Raw genomic sequence first — 11587 nt, forward strand, 5'->3', positions numbered from 1 at the left:
TTTGCAGACCTCGCTGTGCCACAGTGAGACGAAGCCAACAGGGCATGGGGAAGGAGCGAAGAGGAGGAGGAGGAGGAGGAGGAGGAGGAGGAGGAGGAGGAGGAGGAGGAGGAGGCTCAACTACTCAGTCGGGGCTGAAAAACAAAGCCGGAAAGCCAAGATACACACTGCAAAGGCTGGGTGCCAGGAATTAGCAGCTACGGTACATCCACAGTGATGATTATAACGTCTTACTATTGTTACAACTGATAGCACACTTCTACTCACTCGCTGCTAGTTGTGCGCTCAGTGATATCCACTCAAAGAGTCCACTTGTAGTCACTCCCAGTACTTTGTAAGTCGGCTTCAGTACAAGTTTTCTCAGTAGGCCTCTTTGACCCAGATCACACCGACTCACAACACCCCCCCCCCCCTCATATACCAGCGTCTAAAGCAAGTCAAGAATCAGTTGTATCAAAATGACTTTTTCAAGAGGGTCTCTTTGAAGCAGTGTGTGCTACAGACCATGCGTAGCTTCACAGTGATGGCAGCGACAGATGGAGTAAAAACAAGAGAGAGACTTATACTCCTCTCATTGTGTTGTCTTTATCCTTGCATCTTTTGTGCGAACTCTCCATTGTTTGTACAGGCAAAAGTTATCACATTTGAATCTAGTAGCAGGGGAAAACAATGGCTATGAGAGACAAGGGGAAGACATTAAAATGAAGAAACGTGAAAAGTTGAAACAGAGGCAGAGAGAATTACAGTACTCATAGTTAGCGATGGTAGACAAGCCTTGAAATTAAAGGACCGATGAAAACAGCGGGGCATGACCGAGAAAATAGGGACATGTCATAAGGATAGAATGATAAAGGAAGAGGGTGGCAGATGAGATTGTGAGGAAAAGGAGTGAAAGAGAAAGGGAATCACAAAAAAAAGATCACACGAGAAGAATAAGACGGGCCTTTGAATTGAATAGGAACGGGTAATGAGATGCTAATGTAACAACAAAGGAGCGTGTGCCCTCCGGGGGGAGCTGTGCAACAGCAAGCTGCTTCAGTATGAACACATTAGAGGAGGGAATTGAATTTTAAAATGCCCTTTATTAAACTACTGCAATGTACACAGATACATATAGCCAATAAAGTCAAATAAGATTTACATCTCCCACCCCTGGCACTGTTTGAACAAAATAAAAACAATAGATGCTCCCCTGGAGAGATCGATTACGGTGACAAAATGGGACAGAAACGGCAAAAAGCAGAGAAAGTATGATTGGTGCATAACACCTCCTCCACAGGAGGGTTACCTTCTACTGTGTGATATATGAGGTAAGCACGAGGACAAGGTCTATTTGCCCTGAGAGGGAAAGGGTGAGCAAAAGAGAGAGGAGAAACTGAAAGAATAAATGACAGAGACTCATGGGGGAACATGAAGCTGGAGAGGAGAAATAGAGAAAAAGGAGGTCTTTGCGATATCAGACATGCTTTTGAGTGGGAGGAGGAGATGAAGTTTTACAAGTAAAGGGGAAATAATGGAGAGATCCATGGTGCAAAAGATGTAATTACTCAAGGGAATTAATGCAGGAGCGGAGTGATGTGGAGGATCTGTATAAAAGGAGCGACTGGGCAGTACTCAAGAGACCGTCAAAGAGAATACAGGAGGATGGGAGGAACTGACAGATAGAAGCCTAGAGATATTACGCACTATGAAAAAATTAGGAAGCTGAAAAATCATTATAACAAGTCCTCAAGAGGATGCTGAGAAGGAGCCAATACCAAAGCACAATGAAAGAAAAATAAAAGCAAGCCGTAAACCTGCAGGGATTGTGGGATATTTGGGCTAAAAAGAGATGCAGCAGTATCAGAGGTGCGTGATGAAGAGTATTGTTATGTGGAAGTTGAGTGTAGTGTATGAGGCACAAAGAGCAGATGGAAAAAAAACAGAGTGTGGTCTAAAGAGGATGGTGTGAGTGATTGAATGAGTACTAAGGAAGAGAGAAAAAAACAGGTTAAGGACATTCATTCAGGTGCTACTGCAGGTGCACTAAAGAAAAAACGAGTTAGAGTTTACAGTAAAAACTTTAAATAATAACCTGGATGACACCAAGTTTATGTTTCCTTAAAGGTGGGGTAGGTAATTTTGGAGAAACCAGCTCGAGTGCGCTAAAATCTGAAAATACACAACCGGAAAAAATCTGCCACTTCCTTACAGAGCCCCTCCTCCAACACACACGAACATGACCAATGAGGGCACGAGATAAGTTTGTGCACAGATGGAAGGCTGACAGGCAGGCAGGCCATCCAGTTATTTTAGCCGGGCCGGCTAAAATGATTGGTCGTGCTTTTTACAGCTTCCACATATTTTCGTATGTATTTATTGTCAAAGCATTTAATATATTCATTGCTATCGGGATGTTAAGAGCATTCCATGGAATATAACAAAAAGTGTTTCTGAAATAAATGACATACCCCACCTTTAAGGTTGTATTGACTGGTGACAACTCTCCTCATTCCTGTGGGTAATTATATCTTCTAAACCTGAACTTCTGACTCAGCTAGTCAACTTTCTATAACCCAATTTGACTTCTCACCAACCTTAAATCTTAATATTTAAAACCGTATAAGAAAGCAAGATCATGTATTTAGGGTGGAATTTTAAAGACTGTATTTTAAAGCTAGAAACAAAAAAAGAAAACTGCTAATTCAGCTGTTGTTGCGCTATAGCTCAGAGGACCTGCAGGCCTCGAGCGTGTTTGAGCAGTGGCACGGGCTAATTGGGTTTCCGTTCTTAATTAGGCCAATTAATTAGGATATGAAGCCGAGGCCATGAGTGTTTCATCGGGTCATTTAGGGATTACAGGGAAAGAAGTCAAGTCGTGGGAAGAGTAGAGGAGTGGAGGAAAGAAATCGAGCAAAAATGCCACAAGAGACTTTTTTTTGCGAGGATACCTTAGTGATAGATGGCTGCACCATTCTGCTGAATGTTATCTGTAAATGATTCATTGACTGAGAGTAATTACCCATTCAACTAAACCAAATCAACCACTGCATTTGAGAGTCAGAGATTTGGAAACAGAGCCTGCTAATTCATGCAATTTCCCAACTGAGACTCATTGTTGTTAATCTGCCATGAGAAACATGTGAAGTAAGATGTGAGAAGAACTAGAAGAGGAGAAGAACAAGAGGAAGATTCACAGCCAGAAGACTTTCACGATTTTCTCGATGCAACTCCAAGTTCTTCATTTCTGCACACTTTTCATGTACAACTTTCAGCATTTTGAAAACCTTGCCTTCTGTACATAATCAGCCTATGAAAGTTAGGTCAACTGTGATACATTTTGCCTGTGAATGACTACTTAAAGCAAGAACAAACTATTTTCAATTGACTTTCAATGTTCAGGTCGGATCTGGTTCAAACAGTCAGACGTGGGTGAAGTCTGATGATCACAACAATTGATCACAGTACTGCATGCTGATCCCTTTATATAAAAATGTGTCCATCACTCACCTCCACTAAGAGGAAGCAGGGCACGATGTAGGTGCTGGTCTTCAGCATGCTGTCATCAGGAAGGCTCCTCATCGCCCTCCTTTGAGCTGACAACTGACTGTCAATCATCTGTGGGGTCAAAAGTCATCACAAAGCTTGAGTTTGAATTGCTCTGTTTGAAAAAGTTGGATGCAGAGATACAGCGCAGTAAAAACTACTTCATTATTGGCAACATTTAAAAATGCAAATGTACAGTATGATCACACACAACACAGACATACTGAAAGTCCTAATGATGTGGATAACAGTTTGTGAAGTTGTGTTTTTTGTGTTTTGTAAGGTTTACTGATATTCTGTACACACTGTGAAGACCACTGAGACAAATGTAACATTTGTGATATTGGGCTATATAAATAAACATTGATTGATTGATTGATTGATTGATTGATTGATTGATTGATTGATTGATTGATTGATTGATTATAATACTCAACAACAAATGCAGTGTTTATACTGTTAGAGAAGCCTGGGTAACATGGAGGCGTATAGTAGTAAATAATACAGGAGAGCCATATATTCAAGCCTTTTTAGAAAATACAGTTTTAAGACAACTCATCCAGTCATCCCAAGTCAACCTGTACTGAAAGTTTGGCTGGGGGTAATAATAGCCTTGAATTATTAAAAGGTACAAAGGACCTGAGTGTCAGCTAGATTTAATCATGACATGAGTCATTAAACTTTTTTTACAAGCTCCAGAAGTGTAAATAACAGTCTCTCTGTATTCAGTGCTGGGCTTAAGAGTAAATCTAAGACGCAGTTGGTTGAGTGGCAAGAGAATTCCTTTTTCACTGCAAAGTTGAGTTTCTCTCGGTTAGAAATCTTAAGCATTGTCTCAAAAATGCCAACAGCTTAAAAAGAAAGACACAGGTAAAATCTTATGCAAAAGATGTTGCTTGGCAGAATTTCAAGTGGAATTATAAAATACATTAGTGGTGCGCCTCTCAGTGATACAGGACACCAGTTAAGTACATGCAATTATATGTGATTCTAAACATTAAATACCGTGGGTTCAATAGCCTAAGATCTTCAATCACAATGGACAATTTTCCCACACAAACTTACATACATTCTGCAAGGTGCATCAAAAATGCACACATACAGGTGCACACACACATGCACACACACCAGTGTGGGTAGCCAATCAAGATAATTGGGGGTTGGATGAGGATGAAAGGAGGAGAAGCAGAGTGGAAACAGAGGAGAGATGATCAAAAACAAAAGCCTGACAGAAAGAGATGAGAGAGACAAAGTCATGATGCCGACGTTCAAGACTCTTTAGAAGTGAACAGACGAGGATGGGGGAAAGACAGCAGACTCAGCACTGGGCGATAACAGGTAGAAGAAACAGCTTCAGTCCCCAAAGTGGGAATAGAAGGAGACAGGGGAAGAGTTGAGGTGAGGAAAGTTAGAGCAAAAAAGCATACGAGATGCTCAGGGTTTCTGACATGCAAATGACTGCACTGTTGATGAATAATGTCAGCTTCTACTTTGATAAGTTCACGGGAGTCTCAAAAGGATTCCAAGTACATCCTCTTGGAATCAAACAGCTAATGCAGTATTTCTAAGAACTTTGAAATCATGATTTTATCAATCGTAAAGCAACTGCCCCTCAGCAGTCTTCAACATCATTGTATTCATTCAAACACCAATTAGTTCTCTTCTTCAGATATCGAGCTTATTCCCTCATCTCCTTGACAACAATTATTACATTACATTACATTGCATTTAGCTGACGCTTTTATCCAAAGCGACTTACAATAAGTGCGTTCGACCAACAAAATACAAACTTGAAGAAAACAGAATCATATAAGTAATTCAGGTTTCATAGAGCAAAAACATTTCAAGTGCTACTCAACTGGCTTTAGGTAAGCCAGTCCTTTATTAGTATATAAGTGCTTTGTTAATAGTTCTATCGCTCAAAGTGGAGTCGAAAGAGATGAGTTTTCAGTCTGCGCCGGAAGGTGTGTAAGCTATCTGCCGTCCTGATGTCAATGGGGAGCTCATTCCACCATTTTGGAGCCAGGATAGCAAACCCACGTGTTTTTGCTGATGGAAACTTGGGTCCCCCTCGCAGCGAGGGTACAGCGAGCCGTTTTGTTGATGCAGAGCAGAGTGCACGTGCTGGGGTGTACAGTTTAACCATGTCCTGGATGTAGGAAGGGCCAGATCCATTCGCAGCATGGTACGCAAGTACGATTGTCTTGAAGTGGATTCTTGCAGTTACCGGAAGCCAGTGGAGGGAGCGGAGGAGCGGCGTGGTGAGGGAGAATTTAGGAAGGTTGAAGACCAGACGAGCCGCTGCATTCTGGATGAGCTGCAGAGGTCGGATGGCACATGCAGGTCGACCAGCCAGGAGGGAGTTGCAGTAGTCTAGGCGTGAGATGACGAGAGCCTGGACCAGAACCTGTGTCGCTTTCTGGGTCAGCTGGGGACGTATATTCCTGATATTGTAAAGCGTGTATCTGCAGCAGCGGGTTGTAGCAGCTATGTTTGCAGTGAAGGACAGTTTGTTATCTAGGGTCACACCCAGATTCCTTGCAGTCTGAGTCGGGGAAACAATAGAGGTGCCGATGTTGATTGTTAGGTCAAGAATGGGACAATCTTTTCCTGGAAGGAAAAACAGTTCAGTCTTGTCAAGGTTGAGCTTGAGGTGATGAGCAGCATCCACTGAGAGATGTCAGCTAGACAAGCAGAGATGCGTGCGACGACCTGGGTCTCTGAGCGGGGAAAGGACAGAATTAATTGGGTGTCGTCAGCGTAGCAGTGGTATGAAAAACCATGTGGGCTAATGACAGATCCGAGCAAGTTTGTGTACAAGGAGAAGAGGAGGGGACCAAGAACAGAGCCCTGAGGGACCCCTGTAGTTAATTGACAAGGGTCGGATTCCGACCCCCTCCAAGTTACCCTGTAGGTGCGGTCTTTGAGGTATGAGGTGAGGAGGGAAAGTGCAGAGCCTGAAACTCCAAGTTCTTGGAGAGTGCGAAGGAGGATCTGATGATTCACTGTGTCGAATGCAGCAGACAGGTCCAAAAGGATGATGACAGAGGAGAGGGAGGCTGCTTTAGCAGTGTGCATTTCCTCAGTGACAGCAAGGAGGGCAGTTTCTGTGGAGTGACCTGCCTTGAAACCAGACTGGTGCGGATCCAGAAGGTTGTTCTGATGAAGATAACAGGAGAGTTGTTTAAAGACAGCGCGTTCAAGTGTTTTAGACAGGAACGGGAGGAGAGAGACAGGCCTGTAGTTTATAACATCAGACAGGTTGAGAGTGGGTTTCTTTAGGAGAGGGTTTACTCTTGCCTCCTTGAGACTGTTTGGAAAGTGACCAGAAGTTAGAGAAGTGTTGATGAAATGGGAGAGAAACGGTAGAATATCAGGAGCGATAGTCTGAAGGAGGTTTGAAGGGATAGGGTCCAGAGGACAGGTGGTAGGGCGGGCAGAGGTAATGAGGGTAAGAATCTCACTTGGAGAAAGAGGGGAAAAGGAGGTCAGTGTGTGGGTGAAAGGAGGGTCTGGTGACCCAGCGGTGAGTAAAGGTGTGTCAGAAAAAGAAGAGCGAATATCATCAACCTTTTTTTCAAAGTGGTTAACAAAGTCGCTTGACAGAAGGGAGGAGGGGGAAGGGGCTTTGGGAGGGTCCAGGAGGGAGGAGAAGATGGAAAATATTTTTTGGGTTTGGAATAGGAAGATTGGATCTTATCTTGAAAGAAAGTGCTTTTTGCCTGAGAGATCGAAGCAGAGAAAGAGGAGAGGAGAGCCTGATAGGTTAGGAGGTCGTCTTGGTGTTTGGATTTCCACCGTTTCCGCTCTGCTGCCCGAATTATCTTTCTGACTTTATAGCTGAAGGCAAATATCGAATGCAGTATGTCCACCCTTTCCTCAATCAATGGTCGTGAGAGGGGAGGAAGCCACTGATCCAGGTTGGAATGCGTCCATGTCTTGATCATTGATATAGTTATTGATAACATTTGTATAAGTGTAACAAGGAAAGGAACCAACATCCGGAAATGAATCTTATTCTTCAAAGCCTTTTTCAAAAGTCAAATATAAAAGACTAGGGCAAAGCTGAATAAATCTTTCCTGTCCACACAATTACAAAATATATATCAGCGTTATTTGCCATAGATATACAACATGTATTTATCTTCTTTCATCTATATTTATTCATGGGGGAATTTCTCTCTTTTTCAATAACGCCTTGTTACATTCACAAATGTACACATTCACACCTGAAAGCTGTGCGTTAGTGTGATCTGCCACTGAGCAGCTGCACTGGAGCAGTCTGGGCAAAAGGTTTTGCTCAATGGCACCTCAGTAGTGGTATTGAAAGAGGGGTAAGCTCATTAGAATGCAATTAAATATTGCTGCAACACGTTTTAAGGAGCATTACAGTGTATACATTATTAACTCAAGCATTAAAGATGTAATACTCCCTAACCCAATTCACTTCGATCTTTTCTCATTTGAAACGGTATAATCTGACAGAGAAATTGAACATTCCTACGAAGATTACTAAACTTCAAGCATCACGCTGAGAATGAAAGATTTTTCAAAATGAGACATCCTTTAAAGGAGTCTATACACATTGTGAAGTAAGTCACACACCACAAATGCACCTATCTGCAGGAACTGATTAGTAGTCCCTTTAATTTAAACATGTAGTATTTTGGAGGATTATATGATCATCATTTCGTTTAAATCACCTCAGGTGCTGTTACACTCAAAACGTATACTTTAATCTCCCTTACTCTAATGTGTCAAAGATTTCCCCATTGGCATTTTCGTTCCGCATCATAGATTAATCATCATTTATTTATAGCTTCACATGAGACGTGTTTATTGCAGAAAATGTTCAACGTTTCTGAACATCGTAAATCTTGCTTCAAATTATATTTGTACTTTTTCCAAAAGAAAATATTTGTGCAATGTTTGGCTTAGTGACATACACACATATAAAGCAGTACAGATTACACTGACTGTGGTTGTGTGTTAATTATTCATATACATTTTTTCCCTCTACTATCGCCTGTCTCCTCATGGGAAACAATATTCCACTATTCCAATAAGTGAATGCTTCTGATGTAGAAGAGCTCAGCTACACAAAGACCTTCTATTTGTTTTCATTTTTCATTTAATCGTTTATTTGAACCGGGACAGCGCACATTAATGAACATTTTAAATGATGCTTTTAAATGTAAATGAGCCGGATTTTAGCTTTGAGCTAATTTCCATCCGTAGTCCCGTCACATACAACATTTATGAACATAACATTTATATACATGGCAAACAGAAATACATGATATGCAGAAAGAGCATGAGCAGCATACAAGCCACAAGGCAGTACAATGTAGCAGCTACGATATATCAATCAATCAATCAATCAATCAATGTTTATTTATATAGCCCAATATCACAAATGTTACATTGTCTCAGTGGTCTTCACAGTGTGTACAGAATATCAGTAATATATAAAGTGCAGGAGGAGATAAAAGAGCTACATAGAGGGGCAGTTGCTTTACGATTGTAAAAGGCATTCATTGATGCCAATTAAAGAGAGAACAGGTTGTACAAGTTATGGCAGAGGATAAAGGGATTGCATGTTGACACACACACACACACACACACACACACACACACACACACACACACACACACACACACACACACACACACACACACACACACAAAGGGGGTTGTATTCCTTTATGTACCCAGCTTCTAAACCAGCAAAAAGCAATCAGGCATGAGGTTGGCATGACTGATCGTCTCTTGTGTTGCTGTCCATGTTATTCACTAGGTTTTGCATCCTTAAGCTCCACACTGGCACCACGGCAACAAAAGACCCACTCACTATCTCACACACACACACACACACACACACACACACACACACACACACACACACACACACACACACACACACACTTACAGAGACTGAAATCCACAAACCTTTTGCACAGGTTCATTCATACAAATAAGTCCGTGCACAACTGACTGTTGTTTAAGTATTCATTACATGAGAATATGGATGTCAGTCCAACAAGTGGTAATGCACAGCTGATCCCTGTGTGTGTGTGTGTGTGTGTGTGTGTGTGTGTGTGTGTGTGTGTGTGTGTGTGTGTGTGTGTGTGTGTGTGTGTGTGTGTGTGTGTGTGTGTGTGTGTGTGTGTGTGTGTGTGTGTGTGTGTGTGTGTGTGTGTGTGTGTGTGTGTGTGTGTGTGTGTGTGTGTGTGTGTGTGTGAGAGAAATATACCCGCAGATAATTCCTCCTGTAACTGCACCTGAGGTTTAACAATGTCTGTGGTATAAGATGCACAATCCCACTCACACATTGTCTCTTTTTATATACACAGTCATTAATCTTCAAGAAAAACCCATATCCAAAATGAATGAGGACATAAAACAAGCATTTACAGGTTTGAAAAACTCACCTTAAATCTTTGTTTTTTGTAAGCGGTGCTTCTGCTTGTATGACCAATGCTCCTCCAAGTCTGTGTCTCTAGGAGGATTTACTCCTGCAGCGGACTCCCATTCTGTAGTTGCGTTGTGGTCTCGGTTCCGCTTCTTTCTCTTTTCCCCTTTTCGTCTCTTTCAAAGCAAAACCAGCCCCTCGCTTCCGTCGCTCGCCACTGAGTGAGAATAGAGAGAGAGAGAGAGAAGGAGATAGAGAGCTTGTCCACTGCCAGGCACCCAGCCTCTAGCCAGCCTACACTATATCTGTCTGCACTCTGCCGCTAAGCTAAATATGATGATCTTCAACAGCACTTCAAGGCTAATTAGTCAAGTGAAGGGACCCACAGGCATGGTGAGCGAGCATTTCAGCGCAGTTGCCAGTGGATGTTAGGAGAGAAGTGAGAGAGAGAGAGAGAGAGAGAGAGAGAGAGAGAGAGAGAGAGAGAGAGAGAGAGAGAGAGAGAGAGAGAGAGAGAGAGAGCTTGTGTGTGAGAAAGAGAAAGAGAGGCAAATGAGAGGAGGAGAGTGGGAAGAGGGAATAATAAAATGAGACAGCTGGAGAGGAGACAGAAGCAGAAAAGAGGCAGCATGTGTGTGCGCGCATGTGTGTGTGTGTGTGTGTGTGTGTGTGTGTGTGTGTGTGTGTGTGTGTGTGTGTGTGTGTGTGTGTGTGTGTGTGGTGTGTGTGTGTGTGTGTGTGTGTGTGTGTGTGTGTGTGTGTGTGTGTGTGTGTGTGTGAGAGAGAGAGAGAGAGATGCTGAGGGAGAGAGGGTGTAGAGAGAGGGGGAGGTAGTAATGGAGAAAAATAAGGGGGGGGGGTAGTTAAGTGTGAGTCTGAGACTCAGAGGCGAAACACTGTGAACCTTAAAACCCCAGCAAAGCAATTTGACACTGTTTGAGTGCACATATTATGGACATTCAAAAAAGGATATGAAAAAAGGCATGAGTAATCTGAAAAGTGTCATCGTTTTGTGTTTCTGTGTGAATAATCAAGAATAATGACAATGTGAGCTCAGGTGAGCTCTGAGCATTATCCAGCTCAGCCCTACGGACAGTAGACAGCGCGTTACTGATGCATCGTCGAGTGGAAAAGTGGGACGCATCCTGCACACGGCCCTAAGTGGGTCAGAGGCTCTCAGGTGCATGCTCACCAGCTGCTTTTGGCAGTTTTAAACAACAAAAACAGTGTGCGTTTTGCATATGCAAAGCACTGGAAATGTATTTCAGGCATTGCCTCATAGGTGTGTACTGAGAGTGGACCTTTTCATTCCGAGCACCTCTTGTCTTCCATTTCAGATCAGTAGTAATACAAATGCCACTTCAATCTCATTAGTATGCATAAAAAGTGACAGGTCGCCCCGCCCCTTTTCGACCGGAAGTCCCGCCTTATTTGACCGGAAGTCCCGCCTTTTTATTTTTATTTTGAAACCGGAAGTCCCGCCTCGTTCGACCGGATGTCCCGCCCCCGCTTCCGGCGGATGTCCCGCCCCCGCTTCCGGTTTTCAAAATAAAAATAAAAAATAAATTAAAATTAAAAAAATGAGAAAAATAAAATGCCGTTGTTTTCAATCAATTAATATGCCTAGGATATATGTCCGGCCTCCTTACC

General features: G+C 42.6%; 1 protein-coding gene across 3 annotated transcripts in view; it reads right to left on the reverse strand.

Annotated features, from left to right (window-relative positions):
• plppr2b (phospholipid phosphatase related 2b) overlaps positions 1–11587 on the reverse strand; it is a 66727-nt gene that overhangs the window by 42194 nt on the left and 12946 nt on the right. For 2 of the 3 annotated variants that reach the window (XM_034082577.2, XM_034082592.2), the window contains exons 1-2: positions 9957–10356; positions 3490–3597 (exon numbers count right to left, since the gene is read on the reverse strand). In XM_034082577.2, the coding sequence (XP_033938468.1) occupies positions 3490–3597 (108 nt within the window). In that variant the 5' untranslated portion in view covers positions 9957–10356. Of the gene's footprint in view, positions 1–3489; positions 3598–9956; positions 10357–11587 lie in introns of those variants that run through there. The other variant, XM_034082584.2, reaches the window with a different exon arrangement.

Source organism: Pseudochaenichthys georgianus, chromosome 1 (assembly GCF_902827115.2).
Source record: "Pseudochaenichthys georgianus chromosome 1, fPseGeo1.2, whole genome shotgun sequence".
Classification (NCBI taxonomy): domain Eukaryota; kingdom Metazoa; phylum Chordata; class Actinopteri; order Perciformes; family Channichthyidae; genus Pseudochaenichthys; species Pseudochaenichthys georgianus.